The 25,730-nt window shown below is 46.9% G+C and overlaps 1 protein-coding gene across 2 annotated transcripts; it reads right to left on the reverse strand.

Annotated features, from left to right (window-relative positions):
• Window positions 1–25,426, reverse strand: IKBKB (inhibitor of nuclear factor kappa B kinase subunit beta). 2 transcript variants are annotated; one of them, XM_084615344.1, is made up of 22 exons: window positions 25,272–25,426; window positions 24,787–24,900; window positions 22,632–22,726; window positions 20,222–20,339; window positions 19,344–19,413; window positions 13,568–13,656; window positions 12,225–12,314; window positions 11,686–11,810; window positions 10,940–11,047; window positions 10,478–10,607; window positions 7,289–7,483; window positions 6,944–7,058; window positions 6,403–6,526; window positions 5,852–6,003; window positions 5,666–5,727; window positions 4,481–4,590; window positions 4,191–4,240; window positions 3,573–3,672; window positions 3,196–3,343; window positions 2,490–2,599; window positions 1,026–1,116; window positions 1–623 (listed from the first exon to the last, which is right to left on the reverse strand). In XM_084615344.1, the coding sequence occupies exons 2-22, from the start codon at window positions 24,886–24,888 to the stop codon at window positions 555–557; spliced, it is 2,253 nt and encodes a 750-aa protein (XP_084471470.1). In that variant the 5' UTR covers window positions 24,889–24,900; window positions 25,272–25,426; the 3' UTR covers window positions 1–554. The 2 variants fall into 2 exon arrangements, with proteins under 2 accessions (XP_084471470.1, XP_084471471.1); XM_084615345.1 differs by lacking the exon at window positions 24,787–24,900 and having other exon boundaries at window positions 25,272–25,406.
• Between the last annotated feature and the right edge of the window lie 304 nt (window positions 25,427–25,730).

Here is a 25,730-nt window from a genome sequence, read left to right on the forward strand (position 1 = left end):
TGATGTGTGGTTTTTTATTGTTGAGGGACTTAGCCCAATTCTCAAACACTTGTATAGTATAGTGAAAAATATTTCTCCTTTTAAAATTTTATTTAACATTCAAATAGAGCAAACCAAAAGTTTACATATTTCAGGTAGTTCGTTCCCATACAGGAAACAAGTATTCGGTAAGTACAGACATTACACTTGAGAAAAAGTGCAACCCAGCATGGTTAGCCAAATCAGTAAATTCAGTGCTTTTTTTCATAAATGTCAGGAAAGGTAGCACAGCAGGTGGATGGGAGTTGTGGAAGATGACAAAGTATCTTCAGCTGCTGTTTTATAGGGTGAGTAAGAAATTTCTCATGCCCCCTGCTGTACATTTGTGGGAAAAACAACAGTGAGAGTGATCTAAATTTTGTTAAAATTAGGCTGTCAGCTTTCCTTAAAAATAGGAATACATGTCACCATGAAACCACTAGATGGTAGTATAAATAGAGTTCAGGGGGTTTCATTTTCATGTGGAGTAATGTCTGTCATGCTTCATCTGTCCCGAGCTGTGACTGAAGTGATTTTTACATCTGGGTTTGTTCTGGCTTATTTCTGTTTTCCCCTTCAAGCTGCAACCAGCTCCAGTCTAGAGACTAAAAATGAAGCACAGAAACACTGATTAGAGTTTAGCTGCCATCTTTCTAACCCAAAGCAAATATACTGGGTTCTCTTATAGTATTTAAGTACATAATTTTGGGCATTTAAACTGTATGGCAAAAAAAAAAGTGCCCTACTGAAGGGGAAGGGATGTAGGGCTTTACTTTTTTTCCTGGTTTACTTAAACAATAGAAGCTGCTTCATATAATGTATTACTGACAGTCTCTTGTAATATTTATTTCAGTAACCCCCTTTTGTTTAGGGAATGAGATATGTAACACACTGCATATACTAATGGCAGAGGCGAGAGATGTATTCTTACAGCCCTTCCACAATCTTGCTTGGCCAGCACTCCTCCCAAAAGTATGCTTATTGTTCAAAGTGATAGAAGTTGTTACCATAAAGCTCTGGTCCTGATCCTTCATTGTGTCATGCATCACACTTTCTAACTGGCTGCAGAGATTTTGTGATTCCATCAGTAGTTCCTCACTGAAAAAGAAAGTTGTACAAATGATTACACCAATTGAAACTGGAAGTCTCTCAAGTGTTAGAGGTGCAGCTGCCTTTTCCAACCTTGCATAGTACCTGTACACCAGGGATATGTACTCAAGCTAGCAACAAAGACTAAACTGTAATCCTTTGTATGCTGCCGCAGTCCCACTTACATCAACTAAAAGTGTTGTTATTGTAGTCCATAGCACCTTAAGATTTACTGGTAAAGTGACCTAGAAAATGCATTCAACATGGCATCAAGCTTATATCCCTGTGCACTAATGAAAAGAGTCCAGAAATCAAACACTAGAATGGGACCTGATGCGCAAAATAAGCCTGGCTCTGAATTTCTGAAATCAAGGGACCAGACTATTACATTTTTAATTAACCAAGGAGGAATTGGTTCAATTTACTCCTGTAAACCAGCCACAATTACAACTGCTTATCCCCTGATTTGTCAGTGAATGTGCAAATTCCCACTGCCATTGTGCTTTACAGGGACACTGTTTAAAGTCCAGCCCTGCCATGTGGTTTCACAGTGAAATTTTAATATTTAAGTCTCCCTGTTGTTGAGACAGAAACCACAGGGGAACTGATTAGACATGAAGTGCACATTTACACTGTAGCTGGAAGGTATAATTCCAGTTCAAGGAGATGTGTGTTCTCTCTAAAACAAGGTAAGAGCATAGCTCAAGCAGCAGGAAGGTCTAGCCACAGCCTAGGTACCTAGTGTTTCAGACAGGATCCTATTCTGGGAAGCTACTCCTGGGGGAATTCAGCACATAATTGAGCTGTGCAGATTTTTAACTTTGTGCCCACTGTGGTGACTGAACGCAGCAGGCCAGGGGCTGAATGGGAGTGGAGTTGCAGGGGCACAGACATATAGGGAGGGAGGTGCGCGTACATACAAAAAATCCTGTTCTGTACTTTTCTCAGCAATTATTTCCTTCTCCCTCAGCTCCTCTATTACCTCTGACTTTTCCCCAGCCTTTGCACTATTTCTGAGGGTGGAGGAAATATTGTTTTGTATTAATATGCCTAATAAGGAATCTATTTGTCAAAAAACATTTCTGAATCTTTTGTCTGTATTGTTAGACATACTTGCTAACAGGTATTTTGAAATAAATTACCAAAAATAATTGAAACTGGTGAGATTACATTGTTTTTTTGGCACAATTCCCCCAGGAGTAAATGTGTACATCTCCTTGAGCTGGAACTTATACACCTTTCAGCTCTACTAGATGTGCCCAAAGTAATCTTAAAAATCCCTGTCAGCTAACAGTAATCTTAGGTGTTAACTGTAACCATAGATAAACAATGTGTCCCTTTTAACATATGCACAGATGCAACTCCATCATTCTTCACTTTACCTTTTATTGTAAGTTACAGCTGGGACTTGCAACAGCAGATGGCCTGGGTTACTAAGCCGTGATGCATTCATACTCTCTGGGCTGCCACTGACAGGACCACGCACCTTACTCTGAAGGGAGAAGGCAGATTCCGATTGCTGCATGCACTTTATTTCTACATAAACTTACTTCCAGGAGCAAGTTCTGCCATTTCTCTTAATGGCAAGTAAGGGTTTGAGGTTTTCTTTAATATTAAGATAGGCCCAGATTTTCAAACCAAATTCAACAGAGGGAGGTGGGATATCCCGTTTTTACTTCATGTTCTACGCAGCATTTTTCTGCATGCTGCCTTTAGCCCAAAACAGGTTTTCATGTACCTGGTCACCCCACTAAAGTTGCAGAATATTATCTTCCCTCAGAATTAAACAATTTTCAAAAAATCTTTTATCATATGTTCTTTAGAGCAATTAAAGAACCTCACCCCCTTAATCTATAAATGCCCTGGAAAAGAACAAAGAGCGTAATTGTGTTGGGGGGGGAGAGGGGAGGGTTTCCCCTGTGAAATTCCCAACACCGGTGATGAAATGCCCACAGCATTTCAAAGAAGGGGTTCTAAAGCCAGTGCAGGCTCATGAATATAGCTGCACTTGTTCATCCAAGTCTCTACCATCAAAAAGGGGGGGGGAGGGGGGAGGTTCAATAGACCATTCACTTCTGTTTCACTCACGCAAGCAATTTTCAGCAAGTTCCATAATTCTTTCTGTCGTTTTTCCTGAAGCTTGACAACTGTGTTCTCATCTTCATTCATCAGGTTCATCACTTCCTCCACTCTGGGGAACAATTCCAGTGCCTTCTGCTTGCAAATTACTGTCTTACTGTAAAGAATAATAATCAGGTCAGATGAGCAGCTGCACTGTGTCAGTTAGAAACTCCATCAGCTCCAACTGTTTAACTCCTAATAATTGGAGAAGAACATGATTCTTAATTTGTGAAGTTGTCTTACTGAGCCTAATACATCCATCCCCTCATTGTAGTAAGAGCAACAGAGAAGGTTGCCCAGCATTCCTTGTCTATCTTCCAGAAAATGGATGTTCTGGGACTCACCTGAGCTGAGCATAAATTAGACGGACTGTCTTTTCAAATGTCTGGATTGCCTGCAGGAGCAGTCGCACTATTTCCTGACTGTCACCACTGGTCCTCTGGTCTAGAGAGACGAAAAAGGATCAGAAACAGTGAGGGCAGAGAGTGAGTTCATTAGAGAGTACAAGAATCAGTCATGGTTTCTGTAGCTCTTTGGAAAAAGGCCACTTGGCAGGGGGTTGTAGCCCAGAGATTATACTGGGGGATGGGTCTGTGGTCATAAGGAGGAAGGGCTGGGCAAGAGTCCTGCCTACAGCACAAGCAGGGGCACATGTCTTCAGCAGTGGTTTGGGAAGAAGGGCCCAAAATGGATTCATCCTGAAGAGGCAGCCAGCTGCTAGAACCAACTGGTCAAGCGAGCAAAGCTGACCTCCCCGCTTTGAAGTACCACCTCTTTCCCAGGCAGCCACGATTGGGGTAGGGGTAGCAGTGCTCTTTTGGAACTGGAAAAGAGGAGAGAGACCATATGTTGGAGTGTGGGCCACAGGCCTGGAATGGAGAATTCTCAATGCTGTTTATTGGTCGTTCCAATTAACTGTCACACACACAGCAACAAGACAACAGCAGCTACAGGTTCTTTACCTCTTGGCTTCTCCCTCAGTCGCCGGTAAAGTTCTCTGGCTTGTTCTTCCCTACAAAATAAAAGGCACAAGTGTTTCTCTGGAACAAGGGCTCTCAAAAACACTTCACATACCTGACCATGCTGCCAGACAGCTGAGTCATCTCAACAGTCCAGTGCAGGCTTTTGTTAGGCCCTGCCAACCCAGCCTGTGGTTTGGGCCTTTGAGCAGGTGCCTCTGATTGCCACATTCAGAAAAGAGCCACTGTGCTAGAAATGCTAGCACCACAGGCTAGAGAGGGTTCCAACTTACAGATCCTCCAGGGTGCCCCCTTGCTTCCGCCCCAGTGGGCTTCTCTGCAGGTCCACAATGTCTGCCTGCAGGGCCATCATCCTCTTCACCAGCTGATCCACATCCTCCTCCTGAAAGAAGGAGCTTCAGTTAACAACATTACTCTCAGACATAGGCCAGCCACAGGGTGAGGGACTCTGGTTCTAAAAGGCCTTAAATGGAAGAGAAGTTGCTTTCCCTTTTCATCCACAATCCTACAGCCTTAGACAGGGAAGAAGGGCTTGTGCAAAGATTTCCCTTTGATATAAATAGATTGATTTGGTCTTCTCAAACTGGCCCCTTCTAATGATCTTGCCGCTTTCGATACCATAGCTCAGCTTGTGGTGAAGAGACACTGTTTGTTCACATTCTAAGGTGAACCTGCAGCTAATGACAAAAAGGGGAACAAAATTTCCTCTCAGCTGCTCCGAAGGGCTATTGTAATTCTCTCCTCACCCACCAATACCCTTAACCTTACCCCTCAGATATCAGCATCCCAGTCCTCATATCCAGTGTCTATCTCAACCTGTGATATACTAATGCCAGGAAACAGGATCATTGACTCCTTAGGCAGAAACCTTCTGTCCCCCTGTATTCTGGGGGAAAGATGATATGTATGTGGGCAGGTAGGAGGACAGTCACCAAAGAAGCCACTTTTCAGTAGACTTCTGTATTTCAGATGCCATCTCAAGTTACCCTGTCACTCAGTCCCAGTATTTGGGACCGGTGAGTGCACACACTGAGCAGATGGGGAAGAATCCCCACTTTTAGAATTGGGTATTAACACTTCCATTCCTAAAGTCTTTCTGAGCACTGCCAGCCAGCCACTTTCCTTTTCAGTTTTAACCTCCTGGTGAGTCTTCTCGTTACCCCAGTGACAGTCCCCTTGACAACAGTACAATTGCTTTTGTCTATAATTGGGCCTGTTACAAGTATCTCTCAGTTTAGACATTAGAAATCCTCTCCTTATCGCCTCCATATCTTTCTTCCCTGACCCTTCCCAATACAGAAAGGGCTACACTACTAGGCCAGTAGACAAGGAAAAACTGATGCAACCTAAAACAAAGGAAGGCCAGTCCAGCCATGGAGTGGAGGATGAAAATGCAGGGTAGCCGCAGAAAGCTGCCTCTTTCAGGCAAGCAATTAAACCTAAATCTAGAAACATACCCGCCCGCAAAGCTCCACAGCCAGCTCCATCTCCTTCCAGGCAAACAACAGCTTCTCAGAGGCTCAAAAAAAGAAGGAAGAAACAAGTACATTACTGTGTGCTGCATGTGAGGAAAGGAAGCTACCATGCTGGGATTGGGGGAGCGGATGGAGGACTCCCCTGCATGTCACAGGGGCTGTACTCACTGATTCCAAACTCTATCTGCTCACTGTACTTCTCCAGGTCAATCTGGATGCTGGTTTTAAAGAAATCCAGCTTTGCCTTCAGCTGTTGGGACAGGGAGGCCATGGAATTCTTCATCTTGGAGAGATTGCTATTGTAACGCAGCAGATTCATCCTGTGGAGACAGTGAGAAGGGTCACGTGGGTCCAGCCCCATAGGAGCTGCACACAGTGTCCCAACTGATCCCACATGCAGCTTTCAGAGCCACTCTCATTCAAGCTTACAGACCCCAGTATTCTCCAGTTGACCCATGATCAGCCCACATTTTCCTGTGTCACCAAGACAAACGAACAGGGCTGAGTGTAGCTGAGATGGCACAAAGACAACAGGGTTAGAGGCCACAGCTCTTAGCTCTCCATTAACTGCAAATAACTCCACCTTTACCAAGAACTTCCCCCACCCAGATAGCGCCTCATTCCTACACCACTGTAGAGCAGGTTTCTTTTCCTGTTATCTCCCTCTAGCCAGGAGGCCTAAGTGGAGCCAACTATTCCCAAAGGGACCCCCACTGTACATGGCTGCTCGCTGCCCCTGCTGAAGCAGGTTACAGTCCTCCTTCAGAGTCCGAATCGTGTGCCAGACCTGACCCCACACCTTCCGTAGCTGGAAGAAGGACAGATTCTTCTTTGGATCCTGAACTGGAAACACAGAGAGAGCATATTTTTGTTTGTTTGTTTTAAAACAACAAAGAGAGAGAGAGACTTACCGGAGCAGTGCTACAAGCTAGGAGTTAGCACCACCCAATCCAAGTCTGAGATAGGGTGCCACCTCCTCTTGAGCCTGCACAGCCAAGTCTCTGTGCCCATCATATCCCATCTGGGCACTAGAAAGGCTATTTCACTGCAACTGGCCACAGTTTGAGAGAGTAACTCAACGGGTCATGATTCTTCTCTACCCTCAATTAAATCCCGCCCCTGAGATTGAATGCTATGACAATCTGCTTCGCTGCCCACTCCGCTCTCAAGAGCGAATGTCCTCCCCCTACAGCTCACATATACAGCAAGCTCTCTGCTGATTCCCCCTGGAAATAACCCATGCCCAGGGGAAGTCCTTACGGATGCAGTCAACACTTTCTGGATGAGGCCGCAGGAAGATCTGCCTCTCATAGGCAACTTTACGGTTGTCAAAGAGGAAGAGGAGGTCTGTGTCCGTGGCTGTGGCATCATTCACCTGCCGAGATGAGACCTATCTCAGTACTCTCCGATACAGTATTCCCAAGCAGCCTCCACTGAAATAACTCAGAGCCAGCTGGCTTGCCATGGCCCAGGATAGTGTGAGCAGCAGGAGGGAGGACTGCTTTGCTTCAGTGAAAACAGGTGGGAGTGTGAGACTGGGGTAGGTGCTCAGAGTGCAGGCGCAGGCTTGGCCAGCAGGTGTTCAGGTTTCAGCCCCAGGCTCACCTTGCTGTCAGCCATGCACTGAACAGCCAATTTCTGAGGGTATAGTGCAAGCCCCGCCTCCTGCAAGAGCTCCTGCTCCTCTTCTGGAATACCAGTATCTGACTGAATCCTGGCCTTCACAGTCTGCAAGGTTTCCTCTTCTGTCACAGGGTACATGTGCAGAGTGCCAGTAACCATGTTTAGGATGCGAACCAGCTGCAAGAAAAGAAGTGGGACATGGGAAGAAGCTAGGGCATGGAGGTCATGGTTGAGCAGAGATGCCAGGACTCAGACCAGGTGATGGAGAAGTAAACAAGGAACACCAGGTTCATATGGCCACTTTAGGGGCTGCTTGGCAACATCATGCTAAGGTCTTTGACCTGTATCAGACAGAAGGGAGGCCACGCGACACAGAAAATGGGACCAGCAACTCCCCTTCCCTCCACCAGAGTGAGAGAGGCATAGATGCTCAGTGAAATAACAGACAGGAAAAGCCCTGGGTCAGTGAATATTTCTCCTCAGCTGACCAGGAAGAAGCCAGTGTGTCTTGGACTTCGCCCTTCCACATGCCAAACACATCCTATTCCACATAAACCATTGCTAGTTTTCCCGAGTACTTTCCCTTGATTGTTACCAAGTGACTATCTTTCAGCCTCCAGAAAAATCTAGGTCCCCTTGTGGCTTCAAAATAAGCACACTTTAACAAACTCAGAACTGGTAAGTAAGAAAATCTAAGGGTTAAACAAGTTCAGGAGAACCAGCAGTTTCTCAAGAAGACATTATTAAATGCATAACTTCAGACTATTCTGATCCGAAAGAAAGACAGGGCGAATATTAAGAGGCCACTATGGCTCATCAGGAGCTCTTTAAATGACCTGAAATAAAAAAGGATTATAATAAAAAGGTGGCAGCATGGACAAATGGCTAATGAGGAGTACAAAAGAGTAACAAGCATATAGGAACAAAATCAGAGCATTACACCTAGCTACATCACAAGCAATAAAGATGGACAGTGTAGGTTCTCTACCTAGTGGGGAAGGAGAGCTAATAACGGATGACAAGAAGGCTGAGGTATTTAATGCTTGTTTTACTTCAGTCTTCACTAAACTGGTTAAACAGTGACCACATACTCAAACACATTTAACATTAACAACAAGGGAGCAGGAACAGACACCAAAATAGGGAAAGACCAGGTTAAAGAAAATTTAGATAAATTAGATGTACTCAAGTGCGCGGGGCCTGATGAAATTCATCCTGGGGTACTTAAGCAATTAACTGAAGCAGTCTTGGAACCATCAGCATTATTTTTGAGGACTGGACAAACCACTTGTCTTTAAAAAGGAGGAACAAAGAGGACCTGGGGAATTACAGACCTGTCAGTCTAACTTTGATACTTGAAAAGATACTAGAACAAATTATTAAACAATCAATTTCTAAGCATGTAGAGGATAATAGGGTTATAAGGAATAACCAGTAAATAATGGATTGTCAAGAATAAATCATGCAAAACCAATCTGATTTTCTTCTTTGACAGAATTACTATCTTAATGGGGGAGGGGGGGGTGGAGGACAGCAGACATGATAGATCTTGATTTTAGTAACACTTTTGACACAGTGACGGTCTCATCAGCAAACTAGGGAAATGTAATTTAGATTAAGTTACTATAAGTTTGGTGCACAACTAGTTGAAAGACTGTATTCAAAAGTAGTTATCAATGGTTTGCTGTCAAACTGGGAGGTCATATCTAGTGGGTTCACACTGCAGGGGTCAATCCTGGGTCCAGTACTGTTCAATATTTTACTTGGATACTGGAGTGGAGAGTAGGCTTACAAAATTTATGGATGACACCAAGATGGGAGGGGTTTCAAGGACAGGATTAGAATTCAAAATGACCTTGACAAATCAGAGAATTAGCCTGAAATCAATAAGATGAAATTCAATAGAGGTAAGTTCAAAAGTACTTCACTTAGTAAGAAAAAAAATCAAATGCATAACTACAGGATGGGAAATAACTCGTTAGGTAGTAATACTGCTGACAACAAGCTGGGCATTATAGTAGATCACAAATTACATACGAATCAACAATGTGATGCAGTTACAAAAAAGGCTAATGTCATTCTGGACTATATTAACAGGAGTGTTGCGGGAACTGTCCTGGTCTACTTGGCACTGATGAGGCCTCAACTGGAGTGCTGTGTCCAATTCTGGGTGCCACACTTTAGAAAAAATGTGGACAAACTGGAGAAAATCCAGGAGAGCGACAAATGGTTTAGAAACCCTGATCTATGTGGAGAGATTAAAAAACTGGGTACGTTTAATCATGAGAAAAGATGACTGTGGGGAAACTTGATAACAGTCTTCAAATATGTTCAGGGCTGTGCTAAAGGGGATGTCGATCAATTATTCTCCATGTCCACTGAAGGTAGGACAAGTAATAATCTTATAATCTGCAGCAAGTAGAGACTGAAGTTGGATATTAGGAAAATATGTTCTAACTCTCAGAGTAGTTAAACTCTGGAACAGACTTTCAAGGGAGGTGGTGGAATCCCCATCATTGGAGGTTTTTAGAAACAGATTGGACAAACACCTGTCTGGGATGGTCTAGGTTTACTTGATGCCTCAGCACCAAGGGTTGGACTTGATGACTTCTTGAAGTCTCTTCCAGTCCTACATTTCTACAATTCTGAAGTCACCATAAGGACCAAACTCTACAGTCATTCTGCACTCAGCAATCCGCAGCCCCAGAGAGCCTAAAATAAACCATCCACATTATCTCACCACAACATAGACCAATTCAGTACAGAAGGGGCTTCCCAACTGTGGGGTCCGTCCATTTTTGTGCCACAAATCTTTGCTCTACTGGACAGCTCTCTGCAGCTCCACTCCCTGCGGGTCAGCTCTGCATTTGGGGAGAACAATACTGACCTCCTCCTTTGAATGTGCTTTGAGATCTACTGATGTAAGAGTTCAGTATGTGTTTCTTGTTATAGCCTGGTACTAAATAACAGTACTCACTCTTGTGGATATACTTGCTCAGACCAGCCCTCAGCAGTGCTTTTCCTTTTTACAAACCAGCCTCTCCCATCTTAATGGGGTTTCCTCACATCCTTCCCTAGCCCCATGTCTAGCCTGCTTTTCTCTCATAGGCTAACATAAGCTGTACTCTCTGGACACTGGTCTGTCCATGAAAATCCAGTCCCAAGACTCACCTTTAGGTTCAGTATATCATCCAATGCCTTGAAACAGCCATTGAGGCCATAAACAGGGTCTGTCCCTCTCTGCCGCGGGTGCCACATTAACATGAGTTGCAGCCATTTCTCCAGCCGCCCAGCCAAAATGCTATGGGGCAGAAACAAGAACCAGAGAAGAAAGATGTGTTTCAGTTGGCCATACCAGTTCGCATCTACAAAAAGAGATGCGAAGCTCAGACTTCCCCCTCCCAATCTCTTAACTGGAGAACAGAGAAAGGAGCATGGAACCTTCTACAGCAAGCTAACAGGATCCTCCTGTTTTCATCTACGGAAACTTCAGCCAGATGGTACCATGTGCACTGGGTACTAAATTTTTCAAGGAGATCAGCAAGGTCATAGAAACAAAATAGACCCCTTCCTATTCTCAGGAGGAGATAGCCATCTTATCCCCATAGGATGCATTTGGGTCCTACTCCTCACCTGTTTAGATTATTGGGATATGGTAAACTGCTAGAAAATTTCACTTCTCCAGCCAAGTCTTCATAGACAACAATATCCAATTCGCTCTTCTGTCGTACTTTTGTGTGCCTAAGGAGTTCAAGCAGGTACAGTGACAAAGTAAAGAAGGTTCTGTGATCTCTCTGCATGATCACAACTGCACCTCACCCTTCCCAGGACACACATTACCCTCTAGCCTATTTCACAACACAGAGATGCTGCTGAAAACACAGACACACAGCTAACAAAATCTGTCCCAGGTATCTTATTCAGACATTTGCAACTCCCCTGCAAAACATCCCAACTCGTATTTAAACCTGACAGCAGATACGCTGATGCTGCTCCAGGTTAATTGTTTGCCCAAAGAGTGTCAATCCCACTGGTCCCATAGATAACCTAGGTCTGTCACAAAGAGATTTACCAGGGAAGACTGAACCTGGTAGCCAATTCAACACTCTCAAGTGAAGGGATCAACTCCCCCAACCTAATGGGAAGGGTGAGATACTAATTCCATCAGCCCCAGGAACCACTCAAGCTGCATGACAGTCAAGTGTTTGAAGCCTGGAAAGCTCTTACAATGCCTAAGTTCAAATCCCTAGTAGGCCATGAAACAATGATTAACCCTAAAATTGAGAACCCCTTCCCTCGCACACCATGAAAACAGGACAATGGTTTGGATGCCACATTATAAGAACTTCCTCCTCCCTGTCTGGCCCCAGCTTACTCACCATTGCACAGGCTGCCAGTTGGGCAGAAATGGTCTGAAACCTGTTATGCATTCAAATGCCAGTGTGCCAAAGCTCCAGTAATCCACTGTCACCGTGTACTTCTGCTGTTCCAGCAGCTCTGGAGCCTGGGTCAGCCAACACAGGTTGAAGATTAAGCCATTTTCTCTCAGACCTCAACTGCACCTGCCTCCTAGGATGTTCATTAATGTTTGCGCATCACTGTGGAAAGCTCCTGCTAAGTGTTTTATCACTTAGGAACCTTACTGGCCTCTTTGACCCAGTCCTAGGGGCTAATGAAACTCATACCCTCTATACAGGAGAAAGTTAGCAATGAAATGTGAAAACCCAAATGTTGGCAAAGAGCAACAATACAGCCTGTTCTTTTGCTTCAGCACGTGTATCCCAAACACATCCACACCTGCATGGTTGGGACTCCTCTCCCACCCCACAGCCAGATTACAGTGCCTGCTCCCTCCTCCTGCTCTGCCCCACAGACCTTGCCGGTCACAGCAACACTACAAGCTAAATCCACTCCTTACCAGGTACTGCAGTGTCCCAACGAAGGAAGTGCACAGACTGCCCTGATCCAGCTCCTTAGCATACCCCAGATCAATGATTTTGTGTATTAACTGAGAGAGACAGATGGCAGGGAGTAAGAGGACTGAAAACACATTCTGCAATGAGAGCATGCACTTCTCTAGAGAGAACAGATGATTTCAGTACTCAGAAGCACTGGGAGAAAGGGCAGGAAGCATCAAGGCAGTGTTGCACTCTTGCATGATCACAAGCACAAAGTTGCTGGTAAAGCAGTTCCTCAGGGTCATTATGAGCTTGAGATGCAAGGAACTGGAGATACTATTGCTGACTTACAATAGAGCCCAGTCTGAATGGAGGGACATTCCTAAGAGAGCTGGATCACTCCGGCCTTTGAATAGGAGTTTATTTCTATTTCCTGAGGAGATGTTCATGCTCCCTTAAGGAGAAGTGAGAAAGATGGCCAGATCTGTGCCTCTGGTGGCACAACGCTACCATAGCCATCAAGTGGGGAGAATCCTCACATTATAAGAACTCCTGTGCTGCACCCCTGCTATCCCTATGTAGGGGATGTGACCAGGGAAAAGTGGGCATGGCCATAACTTTCCCTAGTTACTCTGGTGTATGTTGCAGTCCAACCTGGCCCCAGGATCAGGGGAGCATAGAGATGGCTTAATGCTCCCTTGGAACCACCATGTGAGGTGTCATGTGCCACCCCATGGTGCCCTGACTGGGAATGGGCAATCCAAATAGTCGTGCTTAGAGTGGCAGTCTGCAGCAGTGCAGCCACCATTTCATCACACAGCCAGGACTAGGCACAGAGTGTTTAAACTAAAGCCTCATAGGAATTGCTTCTGCATATCAAGGAAGCGTCAGAGAGGCAGAGATATCTGATGGTCTGAGCTCGGTCTGTAAGCCGGGAACCACACACACCCCCAGCCAATTTCCACACAATTCTGACACCTATTATCACTTTGGCTTTGACAAAGTCACTTCCTCTCTGCCTCACTTCCCAGTCTGTAAAGGGTGGGATGGGGGGAAAGAGAAGGATACAATTCATAGTACTTGGATGTTCAGAGAAATCATTAGTTAGCAGTTTGTATAAATACCAAGAATTACAAGATGAACCCCACCACCACCTCTCAGATAGTGTCATGTTCAGACACCCTCATTGGGGCTAGTCGTTTTAGCTTGCGAGATCTCTGAGAGGGATCATGTTTTCAGCTTCAGCTCCTAGTCATTCTCTCTCTCTCTCGCTCCCACACACACACACACACACCCTTTCATGCTCCCGCCCGTACACTCCACTCACTGTCTATATGACCAAAGTCACCGAGCTCCTACTCACCCTTTGTTCTCCTTGCTGTAGGACAATGTTCTCAGGTTTCAGGTCTCTGTGGATGATCCTGTTCTCATGAAGGTACCTGAGAGCAGAGGCTGAGACAGAGAGAGACAGCTGTTACTCAGCACAACTAACACCTCCCAGCATTACTCCAGAGAGTCTAAGCCTGCAGGCTCTAAAAGGCAAACATGGCTGAGAAGAGATTACAGTGAGGGAGAACAGGGATGGGGATGTAGTACAATGAGAAGGTCTGGCCTGGAAGCCACTTGCAATACGCTGTACCCTGAAGTAGCAGGGACAGGAGCTGGGTACAGCTCCTCCAGGATATGGAAGCAGAGCTTGTTCTGTTGGCAGCTGACCTCTTTGCATACATGAAAGTTCCATCACATCCATGGAAAATCCTCACTGACCCCTTCCCTATCCCAATCTAGTTCCTCCTGGCATCCCCCCAGGAGACAGGTACCTAGGGGATCTCCGGCTGCAGCAAGGAGGAAATGAGGCAGCCAGGTGGGAGACGGGCTGTAAGGGCCAAGCCCACTTTAGAGAGAGGAAGTGCTATGCTCAGCATTTCCGCGCCTCATCTGTCCTAAAATCAGTGATGATCCAATGGCCACTGTGCCATGCCAGGCCAAGTCTGCATTGCCCTCAGTCATAGAATATCAGGGTTGGAAGGGACCCCAGAAGGTCATCTAGTCCAACCCCCTGCTCGAAGCAGGACCAATTCCCAGTTAAATCATCCCAGCCAGGGCTTTGTCAAGCCTGACCTTAAAAACCTCTAAGGAAGGAGATTCTACCACCTCCCTAGGTAACGCATTCCAGTGTTTCACCACCCTCTTAGTGAAAAAGTTTTTCCTAATATCCAATCTAAACCTCCCCCACTGCAACTTGAGACCATTACTCCTCGTTCTGTCATCTGCTACCATTGAGAACAGTCTAGAGCCATCCTCTTTGGAACCCCCTTTCAGGTAGTTGAAAGCAGCTATCAAATCCCCCCTCATTCTTCTCTTCTGCAGGCTAAACAATCCCAGCTCCCTCAGCCTCTCCTCATAAGTCATGTGTTCTAGACCCCTAATCATTTTTGTTGCCCTTCGCTGGACTCTCTCCAATTTATCCACATCCTTCTTGTAGTGTGGGGCCCAAAACTGGACACAGTACTCCAGATGAGGCCTCTAAAGGAGGCTAAAAAGGTACTAAAGGTAGTAAAGGAACTCACCAATGTCGAATAGAGGGGAACGATCACATCCCTCGATCTGCTCGCTATGCCCCTACTTATACATCCCAAAATGCCATTGGCCTTCTTGGCAACAAGGGCACACTGCTGACTCATATCCAGCTTCTCGTCCACTGTCACCCCTAGGTCCTTTTCCGCAGAACTGCTGCCTAGCCATTCGGTCCCTAGTCTGTAGCGGTGCATTGGATTCTTCCATCCTAAGTGCAGGACCCTGCACTTATCCTTATTGAACCTCATCAGATTTCTTTTGGCCCAATCCTCCAATTTGTCTAGGTCCTTCTGTATCCTATCCCTCCCCTCCAGCGTATCTACCACTCCTCCCAGTTTGGTATCATCCGCAAATTTGCTGAGAGTGCAATCCACACCATCCTCCAGATCATTTATGAAGATATTGAACAAAACCGGCCCCAGGACCGACCCTTGGGGCACTCCACTTGATACCAGCTGCCAACTAGACATGGAGCCATTGATCACTACCCGTTGAGCCCGACAATCTAGCCAGCTTTCTACCCACCTTATAGTGCATTCATCCAGCCCATACTTCCTTAACTTGCTGACAAGAATACTGTGGGAGTCCTTTGGCTAGCTGCAGTCTGCCCCACCAGGAAATACTTCTACCACATCCATCTGGCATAGCCATCTCTGCACCATCCTGGCTCACAACCACCAAAGGCAGAGGGTATGCCTGGGGACAGAGTCATGGCTGGAGGGCCGACACACTCCAGCTATGCTGAGCCAACACGATCACCCCAGGGTATGGGCAGGCACAAAGAGGTATATCAGAGCCACTTCCCCACTTTTCTGTGTCAAGAGAAACTCAGGCTGGATGGAGAATTGGGACCAAAGCCTGCGTTTTTCATGTTCAGCCAAGCCAATCCCTGAGCAAAACCCTGCAGCCATTAGGTGGGGACACAGCTCACTCCGGCTGTTTGTAAGGAAGAGGCTAGCAGCATTTCCATAGCCTGCAGCTGCACTTCCCAGCACTGACTCAAAGGGACTCACTTCCCGCTCCCTCCACATCGCTCATGAGGCGACACAGAGCGCAGAAGAGAATCCAGTGCCCCGAAACTCCCCTACGAGCGTCAGTCTGCCTAGCCTGACTTCAGGGAGACACCAACAATCATGCTACTCAAGAGGTGACTTTAACCCTTAGGATGCTGCCTAATCCCCAGCATGGCCCGATCCCAGGGTTTCAGCTGGGCCACTAGGGGTACTACTGAGAAGAAGGGAACATTTCTAGCTAACCAGGGTCAGGGCCTTGGATCATTATACCCGGGGTTGCTCCCTCCACTACCTGTCCTCTCAGCATGACACCCCCACCTCTGTTACCAGTCCTCAGCCTCTCCTTGGGCCAAGAATGAGAACCGGGGAGGCAAACAAAAGCTGTCACTGGGCCAGAGGTTCTCAGATTGAGGGGCAGGAGGAGGAGATTCTGTTCAGCTTTTGTGCCTCCAGGAAGAGCAGTTTGTTCCTCCTCTTGCTCATACCCCAGGCCCACACCAGCCCAACAGGCACTTTTTAAATTCCTTCCTCCGAAATACACTGTATCGGCCAAGACCTACATAAGAGTCACAACCAACCCACTTCATGCCAGCCATCCCCTGAATCTAGCATCAGGAAGCCCCAGAGACAACAAAAGACACTCCCCCACATAGTTACAGATTAATGGTGCATTTGACTTAGGGCTGCCACTGGGGCTTTAGCTAGTGCAGGTCACGCTGCTTGAGCCATCCCAAGAGTGAGCTAGTGAGAGCAGGTTGCACCTGGGCACCAATACGGCACTGGCTTCCCATCTGCTGCTTCCACGTGTGAACCAAGGTCTTGGTTCTAATCTAAAGAGTTCCACATGGATGGGGGCCTGGCTGCCCTGGAGATGGTTCCGTCCCATGCTTCACCACAACAGCAGAGATCTTTGAGGTTCACCTGTCCCCAATCCCTAAATACTCATGCTTGGGGACTGGAGGCTGGCTGTGCTGGGGGCATCACCTCATTACCATAGGTCACTTAGGGTGATATATGTTTGAGGAAAGGGGGCCTGTTCAAAGCAAACAGTCCACAACAAGCACCATAATAGTGTCAGTCTGCATTCCCATCAGTCTCAGATGCTATGGTGATGATGTAAGTCAATGCAGAGATGAGGGGCCCACCCTAGCCCCGAGGATGGGCTGCAGCTGGGAATCCCTATGAAGAACACAAGCTGGAACTCGCTCATCCTGCCTAGCACCTCCCAGGAAATCCCTTGAGCTGGGAAAGGAAACACACTGCTTTCCACATCCCAATGTCAGAGACAAGTCAGAGGCCATTTCCCTTCTGGGGAGGCTTGCAGAGCAAGGCAGGAAGGAAAATACTATGAGATACCTATCTAAAGGGGAGGCATCCAGGATCACACACCTAACTTCCCCCAGGTGGAAAAGACTCATGGAACTAAAATGGCTCCCTTCCCAGACTAGGACAGCGGCAGGCCCTGCTGCCATAAAGCCGCATTAGGCAGACCTAAAAAGAAGGAATCTGAAGAGCAACTAGCAAAAGACACTAACAGCAAATTCTTTTCCAAGTACATCAGAAGCAGGAAGCTTGCCAAACAGTGGAGCCACTACATGATCAAGGTACTAAAGGAATACTAAAGGAAGACAAGGCCACTGCAGAGAAGCTAAATTAATTTTTTGCATCAGTCTTTGCTGCAGAGGATGTAATGGAGATTCCCACGAGGGAGATTTCCACACCTGAGCCATTCTCTTTAGGCAACGAATCTGAGGAACCGTCCCAGACTGAGGTGTCAATAGAGAAGGTTTTGGAACAAACTGATAAGTTAAACAGTAATAAATGACCTGGACCAGATGGCATTTACCCAACAGTTCTGAAGGAACTCAAATATGAAATTGCAGAACTACTAACCGTGGTATGTTTCAGAGTAACAGCCGTGTTAGTCTGTATTCGCAAAAAGAAAAGGAGTACTTGTGGCACCTTAGAGACTAACCAATTTATTTGAGCATAAGCCTGGTATGTAACCTATTGCTTTAATCAGCCTCCATACCAAATGACTGGCATACAATTAATGAAATGACTGCTTTTTAAAAAGGCTCCAGAGGTGATCCCAGCAATTACAGGCTGATATGCCTAACTTCAGTACCATGCAAATTGGTTGAAACTAGTAAAGAACAGAATTATCAGACACATAAATGAACAAGATTTGTTGGGAAGAGTCAACATGGCTTTTGTAAAAGGAAATCATGCCTCACCAATCTATTACAATTCTTTGAGGGTGTCAAAAACATGTGGACATGGGTGATTCAGTGAATATAGCGTACTTAGACTTTCAGAAAGCCTTTGACAAGGTCCTTCAGGCTCTAAGCAAAGTAAGCAGTCATGGGATAAGAGAGAAGATCCTCTCATGGATCAGGAACTGGTTATAAGACAGAAACCAAAGAGTAGGAATAAATGGTCAGTTTTCACAGTGGAGAGAGGTAAAGAGTGCTGTCCCCCAAGGATCTGTACTGAGACCAGTGCTGTTCAACGTACTCAAATGATCTGGAAAAAGGTGTAAACCGTGAGGTGGCAAAGTTTGCAGACAATATAAAATTATTCAAGATAGTTAAGTCCAAAGCTGACTGCGAAGAGTTACAAAGGAATCTCACAAAACTAGATGGCTCGACAACAAAATAGCAGATGAAATTCAGTGATCAATGCAAAGTAAAGTACAGTGGAAGACATAATCCCAGCTATACATACAAAGTAATGGGGTCTAAATTAGCTGTTACCACTCAAGAAAGAGATCTTGAAGTCATCATGGATAGTTCTCTGAAAACATCTGCTCAATGTGCAACAGCAATCAAAATAGCTAACAGAATTAGGAAAGGACTAGGTAATAAAACAGTAAATATAATACCACTAGATAAAATTCCTCATATGCCCATACCTTGAAAACTTCACACAGTTCTGGTCGTCCCATTTCAAAAAAAGATATATTAGAATTGGAAAAAGTACACAGAATAGCAAGAAGATTGATAAGGGTATGGAACAGCTTCCATGTGAGGAGAGATTAAGACTGGGACTGTTCAGCTTGGCAAAAAAAATGACTAATAGGGGATTTGATAGAGGTCTATAAAAATCACAAATGGTGTGGAGAAAGCAAAGAAGGAAGTGTTATTTACCCGTTCACATAACACATGAACCAGAGATCATCCAATGAAATTAATATGCAGCAGGTTTAAAACAAACATAGGGAAGTACTTCTTCACACAATGCAGTCAACCTGTAGAATTCATTGCTAGGGGATGTTGTGAAGGCCAAAACTATAGGTTCAAAAGAGAATTAAATATATTCATGGAGGATAGCTCCATCAATGGCTATTAACCAAGATGGTCAGGGATGCTACCTCCTGCGCTGGGTGTCCCTAAACCTCTGACTGCTAGCCGCCAAGTCTGGATGACAGAGGATGGATAACTGTCCTGTTCTGTTCACTCCCTCTGAAGCATCTGGCACCAGCCACTGTTGGAACAACACAATACTAGGCTAGATGGACCCAGTATGGCCATTGTTATGTTCACTTACCGATATCAGAGAGCAGGATGAGAATGGCTCCCTCCCGTAAGCCACAGCAGTTCTCAAACTGGTTCAAGTACTGCAGAGGATCAAAACAGAGTGTAAACTAATCTCCTCTGTGCCCCAGTCCTGGGTTTGGCCCCAATCCTGCAAATGCTTATGGATGTGAGTAGCTCTGCAGAACTCAGTAGCATTACTCAGATGTGTAAATGTGTGCAGGATCAGGTCCTTAAATAGTAAAACTACAACTTCAAACAGTATTTCCCTCTCCACAGATAGGGAAATTGCCATCATCTTCTCCACCAGCTCCTCCAGGAGGAAGAAACCCCTTCACAGCTTCCTTCCCCGTGTCCCGCAGCAGTTGGCTTAGCCAGCCAAGCACCAGTCTCCCTAATTGCAGCCATGTGCTTTGGGCACTATCTGCATTTGGGCTTTTAGCAAAAGTTAGAAAAACAACAAGATGACCAAAAAAAACACAAGTTACTTTTCCTGCTGACAGAGGGGAGCTTATCACTTCTGGGCAGAGGTTCACTCACTGACCTGGTCTGGGATGTTCTGGGCCATACTCACATCCTGTTCTCCATCTCTTACACATCCCTTGCTCTCTACGTTTGCATCCCACAGACACACATTTGCTCACTGCCCAACAGAAATGGAAAATTTCTAATAAAAATCCAGAAAAAGGATGAAAAATGCATCTGGGATCAACCCTGCCACTTGCTCAGAGGAGGCACAAGCAGGCACAGCCCCATTTCAGGAGGATTAGGTGGCAACAGCATGTGGAAGCAGCTGGGGAAATCCCACTGAATCACAGTTGAGCCTCTTCAGAAGAAACCCTACACTTCCCCCAGTAGCTGTCCCTGCCCCCCCAGGATCATCAGCCTCACCTTGCGAAGGTCTCCACCCTGGCAGTATTCCATGGCCAGCAGAGGCAAGTCAGTTGGTGCAAGGTTCTGCATCCCTTCGGGGACATCGCGGGCAGCCACCACATTGGGATGATTCAGTCTGAGGAAAGGAAATGAGGGAAGCATGAGATCACTGGAATCAATTCATCTCAGCCTCCTCCCAAGCAATAACGGAAAGGGCCAGCATCCTGAAAAGTGATCATCCAAACAAGAGCTTTATAGTCTCACACACAGGTAGGTATTAGGAAAGGTCACAATGGGACTGTAACCCTTCGGACACAGAACTAGTGCACTTCAAAAGCTTCCTTCACCCTGCTCAATCCACTCTTTCCTCCCAGGGCATGGCTTTAGTCCTAACTTGTCTCCCAGCTGTCAGTTTCCTCATTCTCTCTATGAGCATCCAAACTTTGACATGCAGCCTGCTCCTAGCCCCATGAGAAGTTAGGGCTACATTCAACCCATTGCAGCCTGCACAAAGTGGGTGCCACTTAGTGTCTTTGGGACTCATTCAGCAGGGATATAAACGGTGGGGTAAATTAGCCTGGAAACTGGGTACCTAGCAAAGTCATGTAACTTGCACTGATGGGGCTTTCCGTGCATGTGCAGGACACTCACAGAAGACAGCACAGGAACAACAACAAATAAGAAGGTGCGAGGTGAAGCAGTTCCTTAACATGCACTGCCCCCAGGCTCCTGGGGCCAAACGCAGCCCCAACCTCCATGGACCTCAGCACCAGGGGCAGATCTAGATGCAAGTTACAGGACATAGCCTTAGAAAAGGGGTGTGAGTGACATTTTCCCCCCAGAAATGTGACCTGCATTCAGCACACCGCATTCCCATTATTGCTGAACTGGGCTCAGCTAAAAGCTGAAAAATGTTTTAGAAATCTCCTTGTATGACAAACCCTTCTGCATGCACTTCACAAGCACTGTAGGCAGCACATGCTACATTACAGATGCTCAAATGGAGCATGAGTAAAGTCCCCTTTGAAAACATGGGTCTAGTTTTGTGGGCCCTATTGTATTTCGATGGAATATAAGAGCACAGAGATGTTAACAAGAGTGTCAGTCTTAAATAAGGTTTGTTGTACAGAGACCTCAGGCTGCTTAGTACCATGGCAAACAATATTAAACACCACTTTAACCTTTTATTGAAGACACAAGAAAGGGAAAACAGCGAATACTTTACATTTCAAATGCTTTCAGTAAGGCTTTCATATTAACATCCCTTTCGCAGAGAAGAGTTTCTAGAAGGAAAGACACCCTTGTTTAAGAGACTCTTCAGTGGTATTAACAATGAAAATAATTGTCCTTTTGGGGAAAGAGAAAGGAGGGGGATAGAAAAGGACACGTGGGGAGGAGGCAGGGGGAGAGAAAGGCTTACAGTGGTGACCCGGTGGTGTTTGGGTTTCAGCCAAAGCCAGTAGAGATGGTGATGTTCCCCTGGGTCCCTCTCTTTGCCCTAGTCTGGTGAGTGCCTCTCTCAGAGTCAGGATAACAAAGGACAAGGATCCCAGGAGATGGAGGGGGTAGTAGCTGAGATGGTGCAATTCGCCCACTGATTTTTTCCTTGAAGTCTTTCTTTAAAGGACCCCAAAAGGAGTGATAGGTGGAATATCTTTACTCATCACTAATCTCATTACTTTGTCCACCAATTAGATCTAATTGCCAACACACCAACTTTTGGTGTCACACAGTCTTGTTTACCATGCAAAAAGAAAAGGAGTACTTGTGGCACCTTAGAGACTAACCAATTTATTTGAGCATGAGCTTTCGTGAGCTACAGCTCACTTCATCGGATGCAACCTTGAAACCTTGCAACCTCTGAAACCTTGTTTACCGTGCATGCTCTTAACAAAGTTCTTCAATTATATTGGCAGGCCTTTTCATGAGGACTAATTCAACCTGTCTCCCTTTCACACCTTTTTCCAATCAACATTATTATAAGTTATTGTGACCTTTTATAAGCTTTCATTCACTTTTTACAGTTGAGCTCACAATTACGGTAAATTTGTAGGTCCAATTATCACGACAGTGCTCCAAAACAAGAGCATGAGCACTTTTGTTTCCCCACTGTCTCTGCAGAAGCAGCAGCAAATTATTAAAGCTTATTTCACATCACTGATGATGCTGATGCACAAACACAGAAGAAAGTAAATAAAAGGCAGCGGCACTGATTCCTACCAAAACAGATTCCCTCTGGGGAAACAGTCAATGGAGAAGACATGTCAAGAAACAGACTTCACCTTCAAAGTGCTTGACAGTGGCCATCACCATCCCTTCCCTTCCCTCCTCTCCCCACCCTCACGGATTCAGACCCTTCTACACACAAATCTAAGCCCCTCAGCTACTGAGCAAGATATCAAGGAGTAAAGAATCACACAGTGCTTACCTTTTCATTATCTGTATTTCCAGACACCATCTCTCCCGATTTCGGAGACTTAGCTCCTGACGACACTGTTTAATAGCAATCTGCTCCCCTGTTTCCTGCGCAGACACAGAGAGAGTTAGGACAAACACATATTTACATGAGGGAAGTATTGTGAGGACCAACAGAAGATATAGTGGCCCAAAAAAATGTAAGGCTATTCTTGGGGATCCTCCCAGCTCTTCTTCAAGGCCCCTCCCAGGGAGAAAGTCATTTAGGGCACCAAATGTGCACCAGAACAGAAGACAACCATTCTTGCCCCACCCCCCCTCAAAACCAGAATAGTACCCTGAATTTCAGGCTCATGCTTGCAAGTCTCCACAGTGAGGCTAAAATCTGAACCATGGAAGTTCACCTCTCTTTTCATACAGAATGTGTCCGGAGGCCAGGTTAGCAGAGACAAGAGTCCAGCAGAGCTGTCATGCTCACAACTCAAGGAACTGGTTCTCAGATAAGTTGTTTTCCATAAGCCTTAGCTGGCTGCTGGGGTTCAACATCATAGGAAGCAGCCAGCAGTCATTTGCTTCCAAGACACAATGGAACAGTCTAGGCTGCAAGCAGAGCAAGAGAGCTGAGAGAGCTGGAGGTTGACCTTATGGTGCCAAAGCTCTTACTCCCTAGGCAGGGCCGTCTTTAGGATTTATGGGGCCCTATTCAGTGTTATTAAACTGGTGCCCCTATGCCCAACTTGCTCTTAGTCACACAAACATAAGCTAACAGTATGGGAAAACTTGCCATATGCACTTTATTAAAAACAGTTTAAACCAATTAAGCTCACTATAATGCTGATGGACTATACTTGCACGAAAGAAGCAGAGCTATAGAAAAAATTCTGATTTATTGACAGAATGATGCAAATAATATTTTTTAAATTTGTCAACATTTTATTGGAAATTACTATGAAGAGGTATTGGAACAAGGATTTGTTTTTAATTAAAAGCAATCTTTCTGGCTTTTTTGGCTGCAAAATTAGAAATAATGTCATCGTATGACAAACACCAAGTGATATCTTGTTCGATTGCAAGAATAGCAAGACCAGTCAAGCATTCCTGACTCATTGTAGAGCGGAGATAGTTTTTAATGAGCTTTAGTTTTGAGAAACTCTGTTCTCCTGATGGTACTGTTACAGGAATTGTCAGCAGAATACGAGTGGCAATGTACACATTAGGATATATGTCAACATGTTTGCTGGTGTAAATAAACTGTACAATGTCCATCACCAACTTTGCATGTGGCAACATTGATGACAGACAATGTACTCAAGTCTTCGTACAGTTCAAGTCCATTTAAATCAAAATTATCACCATGCTTCAGGAGGCTCTCTAGGTTCTTGCACTGTCATTAGCTGCTCTTGTTTTACTATTTCGCCGAATTTAGTTATGTGATACAAAAATCCAAACTGTTCATGGTGTGCTCGTAAGGTATTAAACCTTTCATCAACAGCAGATATTGCTTTATCCATCATAAAATTAAAAAATTCAACCTCAAATTTCTTTTCTGGATCTTCTTCTGTACCCCTTTGAGGAGTCTGATTTGTCTTGTATACTCCCAAGTTACCTGAGGGGGGATACTGAGGGACGGGAGAGGGGCAGGCGGGGGCTCCACTGAAGGCGGTCCCAAGCCAGTGCCGCTGACCCCAGTGTGTCAAGGGGGCACAGCCCCCATCTCCACCCGCAGACCCCCAGAAGAATCCCCCTCTTGCTGACACACACCGAGCTTTGTACGCAGCAGACACTGTGGCAGCCTGGGCTCCGCCTGGGGGTGGAGGGATGAAGGATGCCAAGCCGCCCGGCCCACCTCATGGCAGAGGAGAGTTACAGTTCCCTGCGGAGACCCCTGCGCCCCCTCTCACGCAGAATGCGCCGCGTCAGCGCATGTGGCTCTGTGAATACGGCCCCGCCTAAGGAGACCGCAGCGCGCGCTATGTGTGCGGGGGCCGACTCGCTCTTACCGGCTGCCCCAACGGCGCCCCAGCTTTTTGGGTGCCCCACGCAGCCGCACATGCTGCGCGTGCCTGAGGACGGCCCTGTCCCCAGCTGCACGTGAGCGGGTGCTGAGTGCGACTGGCGCATGAGGGACCAGTAGCCTCTCCCCGTCGCAGAGGGGAGGGAACCCCTACCTTGTTGTGCCATCTGAGGACATTGCCAAAGCCCCCTGTCCCAAGCCTTTCCTTCATCTCCCAGGGGCCGCATGTCTGGACTTGCAGGGGAGGCCGGCTCATGGCGCTGGGTGGCTAAAGCAGCACGAGAAAGGGGGGACAGAGACCCTGGCGTTAACTCTCCCGGAAGGGCACGAATGACTCTGGCAGCAAACGAAGAGGGACGAAGACCCCCCGCCCCAGGGCCGCCGCCCGCGGCCTCGGCTGCCGGGCTCAGGGGCAGCCCGTTGCTCGGCCTGGGCCCTCGCACGCTGAGAAGCCAGGGTAAGGGAGCGGCCGGCGGACGCCGGGCTCCGGGCTCCCCGCTCAGGTGCGGACAGCGGCCCCCGCGCAGGCAGGGAGCGGCCGGGCCGGGCCGGGCCGCCAGCCCGAGGGCGGGGCGAGGCGAGAGCCGGGCCCGGCGCCGCCCCGCAAGCCCAGCCGGGCGGCCCCGCGGCGCCCCTCACCTGTCCGCGCGACGAGCCAGGCGCGGCCGGGTCTCGAGCCCAGGCTCCGGCCCCCGCCCGCCCGCGGGACTCAGCAGCGGCCTGGCACCAGGGCCGCAGCAGCGCGCTTCCGCCAGCGCTTCCTGCGCTGACCTCACAGGACACGTGGTGCCGCCGCGCGCCCCCCACGGCGCCCCCTGCCGGCCGCCGCCACCACCAGGCTCGCGCTGGCTCCCGACTCGGGCCCCCTGCTGGAGGGACGCCAGCCCTGGCCCAGGCTCCCCCTGGGAGAACGGCGCTGGCTTCAGCTCCGGCTGTCACACAGGAGAGGCCGGACGTGGTTCGCGAAACGCAGGCTGTACGGTGCTTTCCCTGACGTTAAATGCGTGGGTGTCACACACACAAAGCTGCAAATCCTGAGGGCTTTCGGCCTGAGGGGAAGAATGGAGAAAAAGCTTTCCAGCGACGGGCAGGCTAGCT

This window comes from Lepidochelys olivacea, assembly GCF_965140295.1.
Source record: "Lepidochelys olivacea isolate rLepOli2 genome assembly, chromosome: 26".
Taxonomy (NCBI): domain Eukaryota; kingdom Metazoa; phylum Chordata; order Testudines; family Cheloniidae; genus Lepidochelys; species Lepidochelys olivacea.

Coding starts and splice junctions, on each gene's coding strand:
- IKBKB (XM_084615344.1), bottom strand. CDS start 24,888: ATGAGCCGGCCTCCCCTGCAAGTCCAGACATGCGGCCCCTGGGAGATG. Junction 2,600..3,195: donor ACTTGCTGAAAATTGCTTGC/GTGAGTGAAACA, acceptor TTCTCCCTTCAG/AGTAAGGTGCGTGGTCCTGT. Junction 624..1,025: donor ATCAGGACCAGAGCTTTATG/GTAACAACTTCT, acceptor CTTCATTTTTAG/TCTCTAGACTGGAGCTGGTT.